The following is a 25,179-nucleotide window of genomic DNA, read 5'->3' on the forward strand; positions in this document are numbered from 1 at the left end:
GACACAAGGATTTTCATTTTCACTGAGAGAGGATGTGCCTAAACATCAGCACGTTGCTCTCCTGGGAAATTAGATATATTGTTCTTCATATTCCAATCTGCCATAATTGGGCAACTCTCCAACGTGTTTGCTCGAAATTAGAGCACCAAATGTATCACAGCAAACTAGAAAGCACTCACAACTTTTTTTTTTTTTTTTGGCAACTTGATTTTGTTATTGGATTGAAAAAAGTACATAAGTGCTCAAGTTAAACCATGCAGTACTTTTACAGAGCAGTAAAAGCCAGATTTGTTATGCATTTATGCAGCACTTTCACAGCAGTATGGTACCATATCACAGCCCAAACGCTGTGCGTGGTGTTTGTACAAGTCCTCTGTTGACTTCAGAACAGGGAAACTCCCAGGAGGAAACCAGACAGGGTGCAACCCAGCTGCTTCCAGAGAATAACAGTAAATAAGCTGAGCAGGAAAACAAAGGGAAGATAAACTGTTTCACAGGAAAGTTATTTCTGAAGGGGCAGAATAAAGATCAGGCAGTGGCTATGAGGCCTCCCCACAATGTGCCCAGAGCTCCCCTCACCTTCCCACCTCTGCAGCAGCACTGGGCAAGTTTCCCTCAGCTGACACAGGAGAACATGACTGAATTCCCAAAAGCAAGTTTTAAAGAATGTATTCCCTTTCTCTCACAGCTCTGTGGCATCTAAGAACAACACACAAAATGAAGGAGCTCTGCCTTGCTCCCACTGGGCTCTGGCACAACCATTCCCAGGACTCTAATGAAGACAGGAGAGTGCAGGGTTTGGCCACAGCAGATTTGCAGGGAAGGGACAGATCTGGGCTATTAAAATGCAGTTTTAATACCTCTAGTTGTCATCCTGTGGGATAGCCTAACTGGGGGAAGCTTTTGTGGTGGGCAAATAAAGTCAGGTCAGCCATGGCAGAGCAGCCCTGAAGGTGTTGCCCCTCCCTATTCATCCCTCCAAGAAACATTTCCTAAATTCATCAGCTGGCAACTTCCACAGACAGGGAAATGTCACCTGCTACAAAACCTCCCCAGATACTGAGGAGCAGTCCTTGCCATGGGGACTGCTTGCAAGGCATTCTCAAAAATCTAAAGATTGGGATCAACCCATACTACCCAATCCTTCTCCTCCTGGCTCTTTAGACCATATATTAACACATCAGGTCCTTGCCTAAAGCCCTGCTGTGCAAAAATCCTGGCACAAGCACTGGAAGTCTTTGAAGAAGGGACCCTCCCACCCTGCACACAGAGCACAGGGCTCTGCACACTCACCTGAGCAGGTGGATCCACGTTCCCACACTGCAGGGAAATGTCACTCCTGAAAGTGCCACCACCCCAGCCCAGCTGCCACCCCCCTCACTTACCCCAGTGGTCAACACTCTTCTCTGCAGATGGACAAACAGCTGTAAACCTAAGAAAACGGTTAAAATTGTCATTGGAGTTCTTTTATTCATTTAGTCTTAATTTAGACAATCTTAGAAATGTGGAGAAACTTCTTGGATCACAGAGAAACCTCCAATAAAATCTTAATTACTGTGAAATTGGTGTTATTTATCATGCATGCATCTCTCACTATATATTAAAAAAGGTTTTCTGAAAACATATCTATTTAATTATATACCTGTGAAATAAGAACAGGCTGAATTCAGAGTGCCTTATTCTATCCTACTTGCTCTGATCAATTTTTCTGCAGGGAAAATAATGATATCAACAGCTCAGCAACATGAGAGATATGCACTACCCAATCAAAGGTGTTTTAAAAAATACAAAGACATCAAGACTTCTGTAACACAGGGCAGAGAGCCCACCACAAGCCACAGGCTTCCAAGAGAGAAGGAAGCTGTCCCTGACACTGGGCTGAAAGAGTGTGCTATCACAAAGGTGCAATAAACCCTCACTGACACACACAGAACATCCCAGCTATGGCAAACTGCAGTTTTGGGGGTGCTTACAACAAAGGTGCCTCAGTCTTGGTAGACCCAAGGAAAGGGCAGTGAATTCTCTTCCCCAGTCTCTGGTGGAGCAGCACAAGCTTGGGGCCAGGAAAGAATCACAATTTCTCTCTCCAGAGGTCACTAGCACACAAGAGGAGTGCTGTTGTACGCAGGTATTGCTCTGTAAACGCCACCCCTCCTCAGCTGTGACTTCAAAATGTCAAATTTCTGAGCAGCTTTAAGAACAGTTACTGGTTTTATCATAAAAAAAAATCCCAAACCAACAACAAATGAGCAAAAGTCTTCAACTGCTGTGCCATGACAACTCCTCAGTGCCAGTGTACTGACAATAATGTGCCAATTCCCCAGTCCAAAACTCCATTAATTTGAACTTCTGGAGGGAAATGGATGCTACCAGCTTTTCTGACTAACAACAGGAACATTTACCTTGTAGCTGAGAAAAAATTATATGGAGTGAAGGGCTGCCTGTGCACTTAAAACCAATGTTATTTAAAACAGAACCACGAGCTCTCCTCTTACAGAAGATCTCTCCCTCCTCCCTTGGCCTCTCTAGAATATTTCTAAGCTACCGAGCAGGAAGAGCAAAGAACAGCACACCAGGTAATAACTTGAATTTTTCAGTTTCTTCCCCACTTACCTGCCACAGCTCTGCAGACACTGTGCCCAGTCAGTGGTGATTAACAACTACAACCAGCTCCTGCTACAATTCACAGGATGCTCTGACAGTGTTTTGGCCAAAAGTCAAAGGTGTTTCTTTCCACTTAATACCATGACACAGTTTGTAAAGGCTGTTTGGAGTTTACAAACAATGAGAGTCTCGGGGTCAGTGTCACACAGTGTAGGTGAGCACATCTCTTTAGGAGCTGATCCTCTTCTTCAGACACTCATCTCCCATGGGCCTGCTCACAGCAGGGCTTGGGGCAGCAGCCTGTGGGCAGATTTGTCTGTATGCAAGGAATAACCATCAAATTAATCTATTAGCACGATTAGGCCCTCAAAATTATTAGGTTAATTGGTCCATGAGAGGAGGAATTTTAAAAAATACAACCCAAAAGCTAAATATTCAGTACAGAACATCAGAAATGCTTCTCAGATTTTCATGATGATAATTAGAAGTGTCCCTGATTATTTTCTTTCACAATTGTGCTCCAAATTGTGTTTTATGTCCTACCTTCTTCTGCAAACCACTTTAGCTGTGTCTGAGGGAGCAGGCTGCCCTCAAGGAGAGGCTGTTTTATTAAACCTTCACTAGACAAACACAATATTTCAGATGTTTCAGACATCTTTCCCTGCTTAAAAGCCAACCAAACCAAACCCACTGCCCACTGGTGCTACTTCAAGACCCCTAAGACAACAACCAAATGCCAAGATTCATTAAATCACATCCTCCAAAATACTGATAAAACAAAACAGTATAAAAACATCCCAAAGTGCATCTTTAGCAAACAGTATCCCCTCAAGTAGACTCATCTTTTACTGCACCAAGAAAAATAAATGCAAGTGGAGAAAAGATTTAGAGAGAAAAATACATTAGCAAATACAGATAAATTTGTTTTTAATAAAGGAGTTAATTTTCTTTCAATCCTATATAAAACAATAGCAATTAAAAACTTCATTTTTGAAAGTAAAATATTTACATATGAACAAGTAACTGTGCAAAATTTACATGAAAAAAAATGGAAAGACAGGATTTCCTAAGAGACAAAATAAAAGGGGTGTAACAGTTGTCAGCTGTTGATAAAAATACTGATCAGCATTCAGTTTACACGCAAGAGAGTTAAATTCTACCATGAGAGTTCACACAAAGAAAGCCAAAGTATTTACAGTCATAAAAGTACTATCAATAGACAATTTAATACAATAACCTCTGAAAATATAAAGAACCAATTAGTATATTTGTAATAAAAAAATAGGTACAAAGAAGGGACTTTGCTCTGGACATCTTTAAAGTAGGCCCACAGCTTGCATACAGTCTTTTAGCAAAATAATTATAGTTTACATAGCCATTTTTATGTTATGTGCCAAAAATTATGTACAATTACTGACAAAATACACCAACCATTTTTCAACACTTGATTCACACTGAGAAAGTCTTTCGATGATTCCTCTCAACTTTTGATTTTATTTAATCTAAGCTTTCACTTTAGCTAAAAAACACAGTGCAAGTAAAATATATTTATGCTGAAAAGGTTTCTCTTTTTTTCCTTTTTTTCCTTTTTTAACTTTACAGCTTTACAAACTATAGCAAATAAAATGCATTTTTACAGATGCTGCTAGAACATTCAGAAGTAACCCTCCTTTATGGGATTTCAGGGCCTCTAATAAGCAATAATGTGATTAAAATTGAGGTTATGTTTAAAATTAACTGTATATCCCTCTAGATTTTGAGCATTTGGGGGAAAAGATAAATATTCTTAAAAAATCAGTTTGCTTTGCTAACTGACTGTTTAAAAAAAAAAAGCTAAATGAAATGAGGTCATCTGCTGTAGACATATGCCTATGTAATGGATTTAGTTGAATAAAACTGAACTAAAATGAACAATTAATGTCGAAACTGCTACAGGGCTGACAAAGGGTAGCTAGTTATTTGCTAAACGATTCCATCAGTCTTTATATATGGCTTGTTTGGCAAGAAGGCCACTCAATCAAGAGATGAGTTAAAATTTAATTGTCCTTTTATAGTATCCACAGGCCTTGTAAGTATCCTCACTGTTACAGAAATGTATTTCTCTTATACTGAAGAGTTTATTTATAAACAGGAATATAAAACTGTTCCATGTAAAGAGGTGGTTGTTTTTTAAACAATATCCCATTCGCTTGTTACAAAAAGGCGTAATTTGCAAATATATTAAAAAATGTCCTCAGGCGTCTCTCCGTCAAAAATACCTTGATCTTTTCCATTTTACTTAAGGAATGCTTTGTATAGCAATAGTGAATGGCTTGTCTCTCGCTCATTTTCTAAACAAAATATGAGGTCCCTGAGGTTCACCCGCGTTATCCTTTGTCGCGTAAACTGTCTGGTTGTTCCAACTCCAGAGCTGCCTGGGACTGCTGCACTCGAACCAGATCCCTGGAAAGCACAAGAACAGGTCAATCAGTCCATGCCTGAAAGCACTCCAAAACTTTTCAGAGAAAATCTGTGACCTAAAAACAGCTCATAGTCAGACAGCCGTATGCTACCAGACTGGAGATTTCCTTTGTAATTCTGATTTACTAACAGTTGAACAAGTTTTCAGCGTCATTCAATACAGACAAAAAAGGCCCAAAGCACTGCCTGCATTTTTAGGAAGGTGCTAAGGACAGGCAATCCCAACAACCAAACCAAACAGAAAGGAAGGATTCTTCACAGTTCCAGCATACAGATGCCAAGGGCAGCCCTGGAGCTGTGGATGACCTGGGCAGCAGTCCTGTTCCCAGCACTGAGGCCTTGAATCCATGATCTCCATGGCAGGATGCTCTCCTTCTGATGACAACAGCTGTAACCAAGCTCAGGACTAAATTCAGGAGGAGCTTTCCTATACTCAGTGACATATTCTCTAACGACCTCTGAATGCCTCTCCATCTCTCAGCATCACTCTGTACCCCTCTGGTACATACTGGGAGTTTCCCGGAGTGGCAGGACAAACAGACAGCATGTTATATATCAACCACTGAAGGAGAAGGAGGAGGAGAAGAAGAAGAGGAAGAAGAAGAGGAAGAAAGAAGAAGAAGCAAAAAGCAGAAGAAGAAGAAGAAGCAAAAAGCAGAAGAAGAAGAAGAAGCAAAAAGCAGAAGAAGAAGAAGCAGCAAAAAGCAGAAGGGAACAAACGAGCGGCACGAAGGGCGGGGAAGGAGCGGCCGGGAGCAGCTGCAGCTCCGCGCAGTGCCGGCAGAGGGCGCGCGCGGAGCGGAATGCAGGCTGCGCCCGCAGCTTCCAGCCGGGAATCCTTGTGCGCGGATGGGATTCGCCTAAAGAACGGATTCTTCTGGCAACGGGCTCCATTTCTGAGGCTCAGCTACGCATTTATTTTTCCCCCCAATTTAATTTACTGTAATAATGTTATCTTTTAATTTTTTAAATGAAACTTTTATACTTCACGACACCAAACGCACCCCAGTAGCGAATAAAGACTGATCTGCCACTGTGTTTGGAGAATTTTCAAAAATTTTTCTTAATAAAAACACCCCGGACTTGAAAAAAACTCAAATTTAGAGTGGTGCATGAGCTATGTGAATAAGCTGCTGAGGCTCCCACTAACAGGTGTGAAAGTAATGTATTTAATCAATGAACATTATCGATGATCAAACAACCTAAACCTGCACTGGAAATGTTCATTCTGGGGTAGCAGAACTCCGTTCAGTGCAGGTGAACTTGCTTCACCACAGTGCTGACAGGAAATTCAGATTTTTGATTCTCAAGCATTCTGGTGACCCAGCAAACACCAAATCAGTAAAATCCTGTTGTTAGGGCTGCTCAAAGTCTGGATCTTCAAGAGAAATTTTAAGGCACTTGCATAATTTGGCCATCTAATTTTCACCAACTTCAGTGGAAATAAGAAGATGCAGTAAATTACTGGATGCTGACTAAATTTTCTCACATACATATGATTGCTAGAGAACAGAAAGAATGGCTGGAAGGGGTTTTATTCTTGGTTTTTAAATATTCTTTAGTGAAAGCTCAAGGCCTGAGCTTTATTATCTAGATCATAATACTTGAAATGCAAAGGTAAAATTTCAGGAGTCTTTAAAGACCCAGAATTATGTATGGAATAAGTTAAAAAGCTTTTTGGTAACTTTCAGTAAAATCACACGGACATAAAACTCTCAAACTGACAGCAACCTGTTTTGTTGAATTTGGAAACAAAACAGTGCAATTACTACTTAGAAGTGATTTTACATGTAATTAAGAGTCAGCATTTGTAGACATCAAAAGCTTCCATTTACAAAACTGTGTCTAAGTAACAACAAACCTTATTTTCCACACTTCTTGTAATATGCCTTAACCACAAACTGCATACAAATGGTGACAAGTGGAGCCCAATTTAAAAATGTCAAGTGACACAGCAGCAAAAGCACAGCTGTGAGTATCAGATCAAAGGCAGCTGCTCCTTAATTAAGCAGACAAAAAGATTGGATTTCCAGGGAACCTGTAGTTAATTGGTTAACCAGTGATTAATCCAAGATAACGAAATTAGTCAGATTTAGATGAAATACAAACAAGTGTTCACAGGAGATGCAAAATACATCCCATAACCTAAGTGACATTAACAGACCGTTAAGGTGGCACAGCTGAGCATGCAGGAGTAAGCAATACCAACATTAACTCTGCATGAGGTACTTCAGCATATTCCTCTGAGACAACTTCATTTGTGTACACATCTATCTTTGCAAAGTGCCCCATTCTGTAATTTTCATAATTTTAAACTACATCTATAAACCTTTAATAGAGTCATTTGTCAGCTTATATAAAGCAAGTCTTATTCTCAGTAGCAGACATTTTAGTACATTTCAAAACTTAAAATTACTTTAAAAGAAGCTCAAGAGGCTTGATTTTTTTATAAACAAAAATAACATTTACTAGTATTCAGATTTTTCTCTACCATTTTATATCAAGCACATGTAAATTATTGCTTCCAGCAATTCAGTATAAAACCAGGTGAACTCTTTTGAGGTTTTTCTACAGTATAAATGCTTTAGCACTGGAAATTCAGAATGCTCAAGGAGTAATAAACAGGACTATTACACTATTACTATTCTGTCACTTGCTATCAGACACAAAACCCCACAGGGGAAAATCCTCAAATTATGAAGAGAGCTTTTGGTCCAACAAATGACAATTTTCAAGAATATTTTGCTCTTTTAAAACATTAGAGAAATCCCATATTGAATGTCTCATGCAGAAAGCAATTTTATACCATTTCTTGTTTATTAACTTGTTTAGAAATACAGCAGATAATCATGTACCAGAATGTAAATTAAATGAATCAGACACTGAGCATTCCAGTACCTAATCTGCAGAGAATTTTTTTAAAAGGCAGATTCAACAGTAGAATGTACAGAGGATGTGCAAGAACATCCTGATCAGATGGAACTGGTCAAACTGATCTGCTGTGGAGACACTAAAACTAAGGCAAATCAGCTGCTGAAGAGAAAAATTAGGCAAGCTCCTGTAACTTGAAACTCCTGCTGTCAAATTTAGCAGTGACTGAATTCTACCACCCCACTAACTCAGCATTACTCTGCACTTCAAGTTAGATAGGTTATGACCACAAAAATCTCCTTCCAAAACTATGGAGGTCCAAAGAGCTGAGACTTGTTAGATCAGAGATGGTTTTTCTAAGATCCCTCCAGTTCCAGCAATCAGGGAATGACCACTCAGACCATTCCCTATGCCACTACAGGTGCTAAAAACTGATCCTGCCTTGGAGTGAGCAAATCTGAACACAAAACACTTCTGCTGCTCAGGGAGCTTCCAGAAACTGGGAAAAAAGCTCTGAACATAAGGGTTTACACAGAGGCTGAGGCAGCAAAACCAAAGGTGACAATTATACTGTACCTCTGTCCCTGATCCAGATCCTGGTGAATCTACTTTCCTTTTCTTCCTGGGACCGATGGCAGCTAACGCAGTCAGGTTGGCATCCCTCTGTCTCATTTGTGCTAGCTCTTGCTGCTGCATCTGTGTGTGCCAGAACAAGGATGGGTCATGATTTCTCTTTCAACTTCCAAAATAAAAGTTGAAGTTATGCTCAGCACTCACCTCCTTGGCCTTCTGTTTCAACCTAAGCTGTTCTGGATCTTCTTGTCGAGATCGAGACTGTGTTGATAAAGGATGAGCAGGAGGTGGTTGGAGGAAAATAAAGAAAAATGGACTCGGTTACAAAAGCAGTTAAAGATTATATAGGAAAGCTTTTCTTAAATTTCAGCAGGAAGTGGGGAATACCTATCACTCCCCACAGAAGGCAACAGTGGTAAACAACTTTCAGAAATTAAAAGTTTGCCTTTTCTTAACGTTTCTATTTTTGAAAAAGGCATCCCATTTTTCTGCTTTGTTAAAGATAACCAAGGAGTAGCCAAGCAATTATGTCTTAAATGCAACCATTACAAGACACAAATTACAAGACACAAATTACACAGATCTGTGAACTGAATTACACACTTTGCATATGAACAAAGGAATCAGACCTGTACTTTTTGGAACAATTCCTCCCCTTGCTGGGTAACCAAGCACTTACTCAGAGCTGATTTTTCTGCTACACCTACACACACAGGTCAGGCTGCAGGCTGAACAAAGTGCACCTGAGTGACCCAAGACCACTCACATCAGCAATTGCCCATTTCACTGGGCACCTGCATTCCTTGTGTGTGTCATACTCTTAGAATAATGAAATAATTTAGATTAGAAAAGACCTTTAAGAACATCAAGTCCAGCTGCTTCCCCAGCATTGCCAAGCCCGCCACTAAACCATGCCCCCAAGTGCCACATCTACACAATACTTCCAAGGATGGTGACTCAACCACTGCCCTGGGCAGCCTGTTGCAGGGCTTGACAACCCTTTCAGTGATGAAATTGCTCTCAATATTCAATCTAAACCTCCCCTGACGCAACTGGAGGCCATTTCCTCTCGTCCTATCAAATCCTGAGTGTTGTTAATCCCTACATTCTTTAGGCCAACAACAAAATAAATTTGGATTTTGACATTGTCAACTCATGCTGGATCATAAAACTAACTGAAAACATAGGTTGTTTTGTGAATTATTTCTAGGGTACTCTTATTTAACCATATTCATTCTATATTCACTGAGTAAAACCACAGTTTAATATTCACATTCATGTTTACATCAACTGCTTCCTATTTATTGTATTTCTCCAGTTTGTAAAAATCTTTCTGAATTCTATTTCTAGTCTCTCTCTATTACATTTAAGAGTACCACCAAGTTATAAAATCCATCTTTCTTTGCCAATGCAAAATGCAAAAACTAAATTTCAAGACTCCTTTTAATTTGGGAATGTGCAACGAGAGTGGCAAAGAAGCTGTTTCGCATGCTTTACAAAGAAAAGCAAAACTGAGCTCGAGTTGAGAACACATTCATTAAGTTCCATCTTTGAAGATTAGTCTTCCCCTTCATTGCAAGTGTTTTAGAATGAAAAGAAACTATGCAGTTTTGATGTCAAAACTGACACTTTGCAAACACGTGTGTAAGCCAAGCACTTGCCTTTGCTGCGCGCATTAAAATTTCCCTTTCTTGTTCATCTTTACGCTGCTTCTCTATTTGATCAAGTTGTTCAAAGAACTTGAGCTGTGCCCGAACGTCACTTGCTTGTTCGTATCTTTCATCATCCTGAAAATACAGCAAATACATTTCTCATTACTCCCTTAAAAACAAAGCTGTTAACTTGTACTGTACTGGGGAAGAACATACACATTCAAAGCTCCAATGTTCACTTTGTCCTTTTCAGACAAATAGCAGGAGTATATTTACACCAGTCAAACCAGCTAGAACTCTTAAAAGCATTTTGTTCTATTCCATGAATCATCAGATTTTGACTTCTAAACTAATATCATCACAGCTTTAACCTCTCAAACATATTTCACAGAGCTGTGTGGTTCTTTAAACACTGCTCAGGCATTTGCATCTATTAGGAACACACATCTGTCAGATAGCAGTCTCCTGGGAATTCAAAGCAGTGCTTTTATCTGTCTGACTCTACAATCACTCACACACTAAACATTTGACATAATAAATAAAGGGGAGGGCACAGCTACTCTGCATTTGTTTTAAAACCATTTTGTATATGCAAGCTGAAAAGCTCCAGTCACCCATGCGTATTAATATCTTAATGGAAGGTGAATCAGTCAAAGAAAATAAACAACCTGATTTCACAGAAAAAAGAACACCTGAACTCCTGCATTACAGTCAACACCCCAGCCTGCTGACTTTGTGTAATTCTGCCATTTGATTTGAGCAATTAAATACAGGTACCTTGTAGGAAATATTCCTTTGTTGAGCAGTCTCTGATAGTTTTTCCACGAGGTTTTGTAGTCTTTGTTGTGTAGCATGTGATACGTAGCTAACTACATCAGGATGGATTTCTGTTATTCCATGTTTTTTACCTACAATCAGAACACAAGTGGGTTGCAAAAAACCATTTTACAATACAACTAAATATGAATAAAATCTCAGCCACAGAAATTTAAATATTTTTCTAAATAGGATTTGCAGATTTTTCTCAGACAAGGATTAAACAGGAAATTACACACATATTAAAATTCACATTAGTTTAACAAAATTGACAATCTATTAATAAATGCTGTGTACTACAGTGTAACAAAGAATTCAAGATTGCTTTTTGTTCCACCATCTATTCTAAATTACTAAATAAAGCTGATAAAAGTGCTTCTGGACTTATTTCATTGTTTGTGTCATGCTTGATACACCTTATTAGTTTATATAGTCAGACTTTCAGCCAGATTAAGTAGTTTTGAAGTTGAATTGCCATCACTTTAGAAGGCAAATCTATGTTTGCTATTCCTAGACACTATTCTACTTTCATAAGACAAATTATTTCCCACGAGCATCTGAATATACCAGAAGGTAACGACTCCAGCAACTTTTAATTATTCAAACCAATTTCTTTGGAAAATGCCTTCAATTAAACCTAAGAGTAGTGAAATTTGGTTTTATTTATGTTCAAGATAAAAGAACATACCTATTTCTAATATCCTTCTTTGTAAAGGTGCTGGGAAAAGGAAGGTTTCATCTTTACAGGACCTTGTTAACGTGCCCACGAGCTCAGAGTTTGTTGCCAATATCCGAGCACTTTCTTCTGACAGGTTGACTCCAGCCATTGATGCGACATCATTAATGTCATCATCATCCCTTAAAGGAAGGAAAATTTATTATAATCTTAACATTTAGTGCTTATCTGCACACACTGCTATGATACCACAGCTGCACATAATGAATTCCACCATAAACCTGAATAATTAGTTTTACATTTTATTTGCTTTTGTGATATAATAAAATACAACTCATTTGTTTGTAAATGAGAAATTACTGCTTTGACTTCAAAGAGCACTAATTTCGTACTTCCTGTTTTTTCCAAAATCTTCTCTTATGTAATGTTTCACCACCTTGAGAAACAAGAGACCAGACAAATCACTACTACAAAACAATAATAATCTACCCTCACCACTAAGACAGGCTGTACCTCACCAAGTAACTCCAGCAGAGCTGGGAGAAGTGAAGGAATGAATTCCACTTGCTTGTCTGGGCAGGAATTGTTTATGAGGTTTAGTGCCAGCTAAATGCTAAAACCAGTCTGGCACGAGTATGTCCAGTGCTGTTTGTTGAAGTCTTTAATGAAGAAGCAAACCTGCCCCCAGAAAATCCACCTCTAGGTTATTTTGAGTTTCCCCAGATGGATTCAGCACCAGGAAGGTCTGAGTTCAGCTGCCCAAGCACAAACATACAGTTCCTCACCTAAAAGAGCCTCCCCCAGGTTCTTTCAGTTTATTCTTCTGAGCAGCAGCTACTTGTGTCGAAACAGTGGCAATAGCTTTGTTTCCAGGTAATACTGCTGGTTTTACCACAGGTACTGCAAGAAGACAGACAGGATTTGTACTCCATCAATAAGAGTTCACACATGCAAGCCAGTCACAGGTAGTTATGGCAATAGGTCTGGTATAAAGAGTTGACCTCAATAGCTTCTGTCAGCATTTCACCCAAGTAAAAACAGGACCCTTTCCACAAAATTCCAGCAGCCAAACAACATTTCTCTGTCAGTGCTGTCCTGACAGATCTGCACCCCCAGCCACTATGGCACTATACAGTGGAAGATTTTAGCAGTAGTACAAAAAGGGCACTTATGAACTGACATTCATAGAACCACAGAATGGTTTGGGCAGGAAAGACCTTGAAGATCATCTTGTTCCAACCCCCCTGACACCTTCCACTAGACCAGGTTGCTCCAAGCCCCATCCAGCCTGGCCTTGAACACTTCCAGGGATCAACAACTTCTTTGGGCAAGCAATCCCTAAACCACACTTCAGGTAATGCTATCAAATATGGCACATCACAAATATCTTGGCCTCTTACCTGTCTGAAGTTGATTCAGTTGGATTTGAGGCGTGGTGAGCATAATACGACTGTGTGGTTGCCGCAATGCCACCATGGGTGTCTGTGTCAATGTTACTTGTGGAGGCCTTATCAATGCCCCTGCTTTTTGAGACTGCTGGATAACCTGGAAATCATAAGGAAAAAAAAAGAACTGTAAATAATCTGAGAATCAGGTGGCAAGAACAAACCCTAAGAGCACTTTAACCAAGATGTAATTTAAATTATACTTTTTTTATCTGATCTTTGATTGAGCCAAACCACCAATTCAAGAAGTGCTATCAAAAAAAAAAAAACCCTGTGCAATAACAAACGCTGCACTCCAGCTCACATACCAGCGGCGTGGACTGCCCTTGTTTACTGACACCAACTTGTGTGGGCTGGGTGAGGCTGATGACGGGTTGCTGGAGGGTACTGGTGACAGTGGCAGTGGCCTTGCCTGCCGTGCGCTGCACCGAGGAGCTCAGCAGCACGGCCGCCGCCGACGGGATCGTGGCTATCGTCGCCTGCGTCGTCGGCTGCTGCTGCTGGCTCTGCTGAATGAAAGCTGCAGAGTCTGGTGTTAACTGTCTCAAGGCAGGTAAACTCCTCTGAAAAGGTGAAGGGAAAGAGCTCGGTTGAGTTGTTTAATCCTGGTTCACACAATACTAATGGTAAAGAAGCGGCGTGTTTTGTTCCAGTCCATTGGATCAGGCTGTGTGCACCTGAGGAAAGGTGAGCACACAGAAATCCCAACATGCTCCTATTCAATAAGCAGGACAGAGGGACAATACCTTTTGGATATCATGGGCATCTAGGCTATGCAGCCTACCTGGAACCCCTGGTATGTATTTAACAACCCAAGCCCATGCTGCCTGCCTTGACTGTCATCCTACGGTTTAAAAGTCACACTGGAACACCCGGGAGGATTTTACAACAGCTCAACAGAGACCACAGTGTTTTGGTGGCTTCTTAAATTAGTCGTTTTCTTATGGCAACAATTTTTGTCCTCAGGAACAGCCCAAGGCTGAACAAGCATTTAAGAACCCAGAAATGTTAACACACACCTACAACTATATCCCATAATCATACATTAGTCAAGCAGTTACAGTCTTACCATTTAGTGCTGTTATATTTTCACTGATTTCACTGATAGTAAATGTTTTGCAATAAATACTATTTCAAGATTTGCTGAACTACTATAAAATTTATGTCAAGTGTGATTTATCATTGGGAGATGACAAATTTCCTGCTTATCCAAACCATTTTACAGCACAGGAAAAAATTTCCCAGAAAGTACAGTTTTCTATATCACTGAATCCCTTTGCTTTCCAAGACTAAAAAGAGAGCAATAAATCAATTCATAGGTTTGTGGTTTAAGTCAAAGAAATAAAACTTTTCAGATTTCTCAAAAGAGCTACTATGTGTCACCATGGTAGAAGTTACATTACTGACTGTGCCAATGAATCACAGTAACAAACTCTGGGAACTAAGACACAAAAAGTGTTTTTTAAGGGAGCAAAAGCCTAACCAGGCACCATTTAAAGCTCCCTTTAACATGATTTTGGAATTCCACATATAATGGCAAAGGATGTGCTTGTGTTAATTGCTGCTGATACATAAGCACAGAGATAAAGGAAGAGTAGTGAAGAGAAGTTACCTTCAGGAAAGGCACAAGGTAAGGTTGAGGTGAAGAATTAAGTTCTCTGTAGAGCCTACTGGTAAAGTCTTCTGGTTCAATTTTTCCATCCTTCAAAACAGAAAATCAAAATGAACAAACTTGTAGAAATTAATTTTTTACAGATATCCAACACCAAAAAAAAAATTTAAGACTTGGGAACATACTGAAATTAAGTGGTTTTATCATCCCTTACTATTTTTAGTTACCAACAGCTTTACGGTAGCAACCAACTTTACTACAAATTTCAAGTAATAAGACCTAAAGACCTCTGGTTAGTGCATGATGGAATGCAGATAACCATAACTTAAAGGTTGCTAATATGTAGACTAAGCAATACAGGTATTCATTCTATAAATATTAAATATATCAAGTTTTATATTAGCATCAGGCAAGGTTTATTAACGTTTTTTGTAAAAACTTGTGATTTCCTACAGTCAGCTATTGCACCAGCTGTAGTGTTTTCCCTCAAGTACATAATACATCTTTTTACTCGTTGTTTTATCAAAATGTAGAATTTAAACAGCCACTACTTGCATTACTCACACTCCAAAAGAACTCATGTTCTCATGCATGAATACAAGCAGTAATAAACTTAATGGAAAATTTATCCATCTATTTTAATTCAGAAGAGGCAAAGTTAATTTGATTTAGCTCCAATTTTATAAACTCCATCCAATGGAAAAAAAAACCAAAAAACACCAAAAACCAATTTTGAGTCTGAATTTGCCCAGATGCTGTATTTTACAACTTCTGATGAACTTTTCTTACCAGCAGATTCTGTACTAATTCCTTCACGTTAGCCGCAGTCTCTGTGGACTGTTTTCCAGATGATGCCAGTTTTATTAATGTGGACAGAAAGTTTTTGCATTTCTTCACATTTTCCATAGTTTCCTTAGAAAGAAGGGCAAAAGGAAAACAATCAGGGAAAGGAAGACAAACTCCACTTAATCCATGATCTGACCATATACTCCATGAAATAAAATCCTTTAGTTCATCAGTACAAAGTAATATTTATACATACATATCCCTCACATTAAAACATAAACAGACTGAGATTAATATTTTTCTTCATATACTCATATGTATTGTACATTTTTGTTACCAAAATTTAAGGAATTGTGATTCTTCATGAAATTAGGAAACACCAAGTATTTTAAGAATGGCACATTGTATATGGGAAAATACGTGTTTTTTCAGGACAAAAAATAGTAAAGCTGTTGTTTCACAGTGCATAGTACATGGATTCTCCCTGTTTTGCAATCCTGGAAACATGCAGCTTGAATCAATCAGTGCCAACTGCTTATCCTTTCTTATAGTGATTCTCCTCTACAGTGCTGAACACTTCACTGTTCTATAAAATATATCTAATATATTTTTTAAATGAGTGCTTTAATACTATTACAGAAATAAAAACACTTTGACACCTATAAAAATTCAAGTGACCTGTACCCACACCTTGTAAATTATATGGTTCTATTAAAGTTTACCTTTTCAAGGTCAACAGCTCACAGGATTCCTGCATCTTTACTAAGCTCCACTCCCATCTGTGTTTACATGTGTGTGTACATATGCACATCATGCATATGTGAGTGGACAAAAAGAGATGTTACATTTCTCAGAATCTTACTGTGGCAGCAGTGGAGGTGGCCGTTGTCCCTTGCACTGTTCTCTGAGGAGTTCCAGTTTGTACGGCTGTTGCTGTCCCCAACGTGGTTGTTTGTGCAGTACCACCCAGAACAATCTGAGGCTGCAGAGAATAAAAACACAAGATTATTTTTCCGTGGAACCTACCAAGAGCCTGTTTTCCTGAGCCATCAAACAGAAGATGAGCCACAGGGCAGCAGAACACCTCTCAGCTCCTATAAATAAGTTGCTCACGGTCTGGTGCAGTGGAAGGGAACGGCCACCAGATGGCACTAAAAACATTCGAAACGGGAATTCCGAAAGTTGATTAAAAATTGCGCGATTTTTGGTCACTGAATAAAATACCATAAACACAATCTCAGCCAGTGGGGTTTCAAAGCTCAGCTAAAACAAGTGCTGAATTACTGTGAATTCAATTTATCTTTCTACCTGCTTCATTAAATGCCACTTCCAAAGGGAGGAATTTCTAAAAAGGCACAACTGACACAAAAGCTCTGCTCTTACTGAGGTGTTTGTGATAAACAACAGGAAAATTTTTTCAGTTTTGTAGACAAATTGGTAATTTGAAGTAGAAATATCAGCTCAAAAGAATCACAATTACAAGCAAGATCCTCTCACATACACAGCTCATTCATGGGCTTCCAACAGTCTAATTATTAACAACAACCCAGTCTGAGAGACAAATTCCTACCAAGCTACAACTGACACTCAGAATGTTCACAAATCATTTGTAAACTTGCTCTTTATATGAAGATGCACAAAAACCAGGTTCCCCTGCTGCTAAAGCTAACTTTATTGGTATTTTGGGAGAAACTAAGAGAGAGGATTTCATTTGGCTCTTTTTTTTTTTGAAATCAGGATAAATGAAGTCCATGGTGTGCTCATTACAGCACAAAATATGCAGATAGAATGATGGGGTTTTTTTGTTTTTTTTTTTTTTTTTGAAATCAGGATAAATGAAGTCCATGGTGTGCTCATTACAGCACAAAATATGCAGATGGAATGATGGGGTTTTTTTGGTTTTTTTTTTTTTTGTCCAGTATAACAGCAGTGCAAATTAAGGAGACTCAGTTAGGTAAATTAACTCTTAGATCTAGAAAGAGCACTGGCATAGGGAAAGGCTCTTTGAGGAGGGAAAAAGGTTAACTGGATGCATAGCAAAACCTGCATCTTTTAAATTAAAACTCTCTAATCCTGTCTCCTCAAAGGATGAAGAAAGCACAATGAGACAGATGAGGCGACAGCAATCATATTGTATCACTGCTGCCTGGAAGCCATGTGGAGAATTTCACACTCTTGCACTGTTTTTTAAACTCTTGAATCTCAAAAAAAAAGTCCAAGCAAGCCCAAAATGAATAGAGGCCAGCCCACACTGACATCAGTCTCTCTGTGAGTTATCAGTCTCCAGAAGGACACAGACCAAAGCAGAGACTCCTGTGAAAGGGAGAAGGTTTCAGGAAGAGAAGGCTGCCAGTGCAGTCATCTTTGCAATTGTGAATTTTGCTGCAGAATTCAGAGGACTGCAGATCCACCACAGGAATAACACCACAGCCAAAAACCCAAGGGGAATTCTTGTCACTTCCTTTAAGCAGAAAACATAAAGGTGTTTCATTTTAGTCAGCTCTGTGATTGTACAAACTACAAACACAATACCTTTCAATGGAGATATGTATAGGTGTAATATGAAATAATACCAATATACCTATAAAAAATTATACCTGTACATCCAAAATATACACTGAGACCTGCAGATGTTTCAGAAAGGCTAATTCAGAAGGCATTTCTTCCCTGCACTGAGCAATTGCATTTCCTGTGTGCCTGGCAATCTCATGCACACATCACTTCCCTACACACTCACTTGCACAACCGGGGGACGCTGTAGCGTGGTCGTGGGTTGCACTGTTGTTTGAGCCTGAGACACTTGCTTGATGATAGTAGTTGGTGTCACCTGTCGTGCAATAATGGGTGTTCCTGGAGCCTGGGGAAGAGGGAAAAAAAAATCATGAACACATCAGTGCCTATAGTAAAAATACCAACTGCTCTATCTGGTGTTCTGATTCTGCATTATTACAAAGAGCAAAGAATACATCTGAAGCACTACAAAACTCTGAGAAGGATTTTCACTCTGGGAACTTAATGCAACTGTCAAAATCTTGGTGCACGTATATCCATATCAATTTTTTTCTTTTAGTCTTGTATTTATTCTGGGGAGAAGAGTTGTACACATTAACCATATATGGTCTCCTTTATATCAAAGTTTTCAACTTAATGAGATTCAGATATGTAAAAATATTTTTGATGAGTAACAGCCAAGCTGTAACAGAATTAGGAACGAAATCCAATGCCTATGCCTTGTGGAAAGTAGATTTAAATTAGCTATTTGGAAGAAATTCTTGGCTCTGAGGGTGATGAGGCCTCAGCACAGGTTACCCAGAGAGGTGTGAACTCCTCATTCCTGGAAGTGTTCCAGGCCAGGTTGGGATGGGGCTTGAAGCAACGTGGTCTAGTGGAAGGTGTCCCTGCCCATGTCAGGAGCTGGATGAGCTTTAAGGCCCCTTCCAACAGCTTTCCAACACAAACAATTCTGAGATTCTATGAATCTATAAAAAGTCTTTACATCTCAGTTAGATCAATGGTTTCTTCACTAGTATCACACCTCACTTTCTCATGTGGTCTGCACAGGGAACAAAACAGTTTTTAGCAGCACAGCTTGCTGCACTGACCTGCACTGTGGATATCTGCACTGGGGGTGCACTGGTAGGTGTAGCAGGACGAGGAGTCAGAGTGTTCTGAGGCTGAGACTGGGCGTGTGCCTGCGCCTGCATCTGTGCCAGGGCTTGCTGGGGGATCATCAGCAGCTGCCCGTTCTCACTGCGCACCAGGACCATGCCTGCAAAACAGAGAGTGGTCAAGGAACACATCCTTTGCAAATATCAAAGAACTTATTTTTCTGTTTGTATTTTTTAATTCAAGTTGGGTACATATGGGATTAATGTACTGCTGAAGGACTAGGCAACTAGCAAGAGAGGTATGGTATTTTGTCGAGAATAACTTAATTTCAGAAATACTCTATCTAAATGCTCAGTATGGTGTGCATCAGAACACAGTGAGTTGTATCTGCCTCAACCACAAATATTCCATGTGACTAGAAGTTAAAATGACCCTGTAAAAATCCTACCTGCTCTTCACCAAGAAATTTGTTTTATGACACTACAAATAGAAGAAAATCCTGCCATTAGGCAAGATTCCTGTTAGTTTGTCTTTAAGAAGGGAAGAAAAATAATCAAACCTAGGCTTCACCATCAACAGCAACACAATTGTCTAAGTTCTAAATTAATTTCCCATAACCAATTTAGTAATGAAAGTGGCTATAAAATCATAATCTCTCTCATGTGCATCAGCAACAGACTGCACTGTGCCATGTTACACCCCAAATGAAAAATAAAACAGAGAGGGAAATGAGGAAGTCATTCCCTGCTCAGCCACTCAGATCAATACACTTAACCCCACTGGGTAGCTGTAGGGAAGCAGATTTTAAAAGGCAGATTTTCAGATGTGATTCTTTCTTCCTTGAAGGCACAAACAGGATCTGGACAACATGAACTCTTTGCCAAGAGCTCCTTCATTCAGCTTGCCTCACTCAGTCTCTGAGAGCCTCAGGACCTCATCAGCTCTGAAAAAGCCACCCAAGGAACCAAACTGGGCACTCAAAATTAGTTGGCTTTTCTGAGCAGCTACAGGAAGAACCTTTGCCATGAAAATCAAGAGGCACTAGTGAAATCAGAAAGTTTTTCTTAAGTGTTGTTCAGTGAATCAAAAGCCCATACACACTCCCCAACAATATCTGGAGATGTGGTCTATTGCATCTCAGAGCTTGACTACTTCAAAAGAATCAAGCTTTTATTTGCTTTTCTATTCTGGTGAAGTGCTGAAATGTTTACAGACAATGCCTTAAACAGTTTTCTCGGACAGTTTTACAAGTAAACTGCAAAAAGTCATATACTGATTTCTACAACAATGAGTTCAAAAGAAAAGCCTGAGTTGATTTGCCCCTATTTTTTTTCCTTACACTCTCTACATTAATTCTCTTTTAATGAAGCAGAGTCACACAGAGATGTTAAACTAGTTTACATCCAAAATGTGAATTTCCATCACAACTTATTTTAAAGTGTTAAGGTGGGACCCACAGAGCGCTACGGACAAGTGTTATATCTAGAAACAAATAGCCTCAAAGTGTTTTTCTGTAGGAAAGGAGGAGGAGGAGAAACTTATTTATTATCTTGCAGACTGTAGAAGTAAATACTCTTTGTTTAACTGTCAGGTCCAAAAAACTATTTTCCAAGCCATTCCAAAAAGTAAGGTCTCTTCTCCTGTAACTCTTCTCCTGAGAAGTATTTCCTTTAAAACAGCAAAGGCACACAGCACCATCATCTCCACCACATCTTAGGAGAACTCAGAGACCTTAATACTGAACACAGAGCTTGATGCTGGGGGCTGCTCACTGGAACCATCACTACTTTCCCACCATCAGTCAATGGGGAGGGGGCTACTGACAAAACACAGAGAAACTGAACATTTTAAAGACTACAGAATGACCTGCTACTACATCAATCTCATTCCTGCACCAAAAGAACCTGGCAACCCCTTCAATGTGCAAACATAAAATTTTGGGAAATTAACTCCCATTGCCCACTTTTGTCATCCCTCATAACGATCAGCTGAAGCAGCTAAATGCTGCATCAGTTGAAATCTTCAATATTATTATAAACTAAATCATCAGGACAGTGGAAATCTGATTAGAGGAGCTATTTTCAAGTCAACATCAAATATTAAGGCTTTTTGAGTACTTATTTAGATTCTAGCAACTGAAAAGGCCCCATGCAACTACCTATGCCCAAGCTTTCAGAAGTCCTTAAATGCCACAGAACTACACTGACACCCCACAATAAACCCTTTTTCCTAAAATTCACCAGTTTGGGAGTTCCCTAAGCTATCCTAAACTTAATATGACCTCCAAATTCTTCAAAGAGTTACATATTTTTTCCTTACAAAGCAACATGAGAAATACTAAGCCTAGTTTTGGACGGAGGGGGTGTGTTTAAACTTCTTTCTCAATGCAAAAGTGCCTGAAGATATTTGAAAGCACCAAGCCAAAGCAGCTCCCCTGCAGATGAGACCTTTATATACAGCATCAGGCAGTGGCCCAGAGCTCTGTGGTATCTGTTCCTGTCTCCAGCTCAACACACCCACTGGGCTCAGCAATGTGTCTGCATCACACACCAACATACCACTACGGTGAACTTACTGCTTTGCTCCCCAAAATATGAATGAGGAGAGAGAAGAGATGGGAAATAATCACAAAGTGAAGGTTCAATACCCCTGAAGTGCAAGCACAACATCTGAACAATGAAATATTCTCCCTGAGCTACATGCAAAATTAGAACATGCCTACACATTAACATAGCACAACTGATCAAACAGACAGTTGAAAAGCATATTAATGTGAGTTTTAGAAAACATATCAAGAAAGTTCAATTTTTGGCAGCAGACAGACAAAACAATCATTTGTAATTCAAACCCTGACTCTAAGCACTACCCTGTTAGATTTCTAACTCCAGGAAGTCTGAAGTACTTCTTTCAAGTATTGAAGTCATAATAAAAAAGTAACTCATATAAAGCCACATTTATATCTGTCACTATTTAAATAGTTCTTTCATTCCCACTCAAATTTGATACACAGTTATTTTTAATTTTTATATTCTAACATGTCATTAAGTCAGCCTCTACCACTGATAAATTCCTGTACACACAAGGCTACATACAAACATAAAGACAATTATTACCATCTGACTAGTCCTGCACAAACTTTAATCACAGTATGATGACATGAGACATTTCACCTGCTTGGAATGTTAGCTTGTTGGTGTCTGGGTGACTTTGGAAAAGGTGTAAGAATTCAGAATGTGATGAACTTGAAATTTCTGTGCAGAAATTCGCCAGTACTACAGTGTGCAGGCAAGGAAGTTTTGACTGAACACAAAACACCCCTCCATCTTGATGGGAATTCTTTAAAAAGGGAGATGGAGCTGCTCTCTGAGCTTCTATCCCCACAGTCCAACTACAAACTCTTTTCCAACCCAATTAGCTAAAAAAAGAACTCACTAACCCAAAACTACACCCAAGCTGGCATTAAGTGGATTTTCAGTGAAGTTCAGAAGGGTCATTGGAGATAACTCGATTATGCATTAAAAACTAAAGTCCCATTTATCTCCTACTTCTAAACAAAATCACTGTGGGACTGTAACACCCCCCTCTCCCCATCCATACATGAATCTCAGTTAACAATTCCTGACAGTGGAGAAGAGGAAGGGCTGGCAGCCACATGTGTAGAAAAAGAAATTTCTTTCCAAAACTTACATTTTAAATGTTTAAACACAGGTAAGTATCATAACCTCAAACTCCAATGCATAAGGCTGCAAATGCTGAATGAACCAGGTCTAGACTCCCAGGTACTAGAAGACAGCTAGAATTGTGTAACTTATCTCACTGTTTCAATTAAATTCAGCAACATATTTAAAGATGGAAAACATCTTTCTGTTGTATCAACCAGGTTTTTGTTCCTGGATTAATGGATTAATTACTGCTTGAGATCAAATAGCTAATAAACATCACTGGAAATGTTCAATTAGAAAAAGGTGACAATAAAACCTGGCCATTTTAAATATCTTTCTGCCTTCTTTTTCCTAGAAAGTCTGATCATGTGCACTCTAAAATCATATTCACTACTAAAAATGCAAACATTCAAGAATTCTTTCCAAGTCTCTCATTAAAAAACTAATTAAAATTAAAATTAATTACCATTTTTGTTAGAAGTTAGATGCTTAAGAGAATCCTGAAAGAGTTCATATCTGAATTTGAATTAAACAATTCATCATGGCTCCAAATGAAGGATTAACAAACTTGGTTGGCAGTTTCTGATGCCAGAAAGACTTGTGTTCCTGACCAGCACAATGGTCACCTCACATGTTCTTGCTGTGAAGACCTTCCCAGATCAATCCTGTTTACATGATTGTTCAGGATGGAAAATGCCATCATTATGTGATGTAGCTGCATGATTCTGCAGGGTCATCTTTGCCTCTTGCTTATTTGTAATTCCATTTGCTAATGACATTTCCATTTATAAAGTGTTGTGCTTTGGGGTTTTTCTTTGTTAGTGTTTTTTTCAATTAATAAAACGTGTAAAATCATGCACTGGAATAAAAAGTGAAAAGTTGTGGCCATTGGACTTATCAGAAAAACACAAACCAGACTTTTTTTCTAATACTTCCCTCTTCCTTCTCTCTTTGAAACATGGCTTGGTTTAACAAAGACTAAAGAAAAAATTAACAGAATGATAAGGAAGACCAATAAAATATTTTGTAGCCTTTGCAGACCATTCTGATTATCTGTGTAATGCCACACACATACAACTTTCTTACTAGAGAACCTCTACATCCAGAAAACAAACCAAACTGAAACAGTTTCCTGATTTGTTACCAGTTTTTACTAGTAAATCTTAATTAGCAATATTTATAGGGGCTGGTCTTTCCAGTGAGGGAGATAAAACCATCTGCAGACACAGCAGCACCTTCAGATCAGCGTTCTGAGGAAGTGCACAGTGCAGCAGTGTCACCTCTGACAGCCACACCCAGCAGGAGGCCACTCCAACAGCAGCATGTCCCAGTGTCACCCTTCAGGGTAACATTCCACATCCCAGTGTCACCCCTCAGGATAACACTCCACATCCCAGTGTCACCCTTCAGGATAACACTCCACATCCCAGTGTCACCTCTCAGGATAACACTCCATACCTCAGTGTCACCCCTCAGGATAGCTCCATATCCCAGTGTCACCTCCAGGATAACGCTCATTATCCCAGTGTCACCTCCGGGATAATGCTCCATATCCCAGTGTCACCCCTCAAGATAACACCCCATATCCCAGTGTCACCCCTCAGGATAACACTTCACATCCCAGTGTCACCCTTCAGGGTAACATTCCGTATCCCAGTGTCACCCCTCAGGATAACACTCCACATCCCAGTGTCACCCCTCAGGGTAACATTCCATATCCCAGTGTCACCCCTCAGGATAACACTCCACATCCCAGTGTCACCCCTCAGGATAACACTCCACATCCCAGTGTCACCCCTCAGGATAACACTCCACATCCCAGTGTCACCCCTCAGGGTAACATTCCATATCCCAGTGTCACCCTTCAGGATAATGCTCATTATCCCAGTGTCACCTCCGGGATAATGCTCCATATCCCAGTGTCACCCCTCAAGATAACACCCCATAAGGCTGAAATCACTGTGGGACTGTAACACCATATCCCAGTGTCACCCCTCAGGATAACGCTCCATATCCCAGTGTCACCTCTCAGGGTAACATTCCATATTCCAGTGTCACCCCTCAGGATAACACTCTATATCCCAATGTCACCCCTCAGGATAATGCTCCATATCTCAAGGTCACCTCTCAGGGTAACATTCCATATTCCAGTGTCACCCCTCAAGATCACACCCCATATCCCAGCGTCCCCCCTCAGGATAATGCTCCATATCTCAATGTCACCTCTCAGGGTAACATTCCATATCCCAGTGTCACCCCTCCATGTCTCAGGGACTCCACTCGCACCATGGACTCCCTCTCCAGTTAGCAAGCACCTAACGGAGGACACAGCAAGGTGTGCTTGTCCTTGTCACAGGGCTTGACAGTGTACAAGGACAAAACTCCTGCCTGTGAAATACAAACCCTAGACAGG

At 39.7% G+C, this 25,179-nt stretch overlaps 1 protein-coding gene across 1 annotated transcript in view; it reads right to left on the minus strand.

The window, feature by feature from the left end:
- Positions 1 to 3,580: 3,580 nt before the first annotated feature.
- TAF4 (TATA-box binding protein associated factor 4) overlaps positions 3,581 to 25,179 on the minus strand; it is a 37,419-nt gene continuing 15,820 nt past the window's right edge. The window contains exons 3-16 of the mRNA XM_041417880.1: positions 19,098 to 19,264; positions 18,233 to 18,352; positions 16,358 to 16,477; positions 15,499 to 15,621; positions 14,710 to 14,799; positions 13,406 to 13,660; positions 13,053 to 13,197; positions 12,438 to 12,552; positions 11,665 to 11,834; positions 10,938 to 11,068; positions 10,170 to 10,295; positions 8,713 to 8,769; positions 8,512 to 8,631; positions 3,581 to 5,046 (exon numbers count right to left, since the gene is read on the minus strand). Of these exons, the coding sequence (XP_041273814.1) occupies positions 4,879 to 5,046; positions 8,512 to 8,631; positions 8,713 to 8,769; positions 10,170 to 10,295; positions 10,938 to 11,068; positions 11,665 to 11,834; positions 12,438 to 12,552; positions 13,053 to 13,197; positions 13,406 to 13,660; positions 14,710 to 14,799; positions 15,499 to 15,621; positions 16,358 to 16,477; positions 18,233 to 18,352; positions 19,098 to 19,264 (1,907 nt within the window). The 3' untranslated portion in view covers positions 3,581 to 4,878. The remainder of the gene's footprint in view (positions 5,047 to 8,511; positions 8,632 to 8,712; positions 8,770 to 10,169; positions 10,296 to 10,937; positions 11,069 to 11,664; positions 11,835 to 12,437; positions 12,553 to 13,052; positions 13,198 to 13,405; positions 13,661 to 14,709; positions 14,800 to 15,498; positions 15,622 to 16,357; positions 16,478 to 18,232; positions 18,353 to 19,097; positions 19,265 to 25,179) is intronic.

The sequence above is a fragment of the Onychostruthus taczanowskii genome, unplaced genomic scaffold (genome assembly GCF_017590055.1).
Source record: "Onychostruthus taczanowskii isolate IOZ18803 unplaced genomic scaffold, ASM1759005v1 scaffold57, whole genome shotgun sequence".
Taxonomy (NCBI): domain Eukaryota; kingdom Metazoa; phylum Chordata; class Aves; order Passeriformes; family Passeridae; genus Onychostruthus; species Onychostruthus taczanowskii.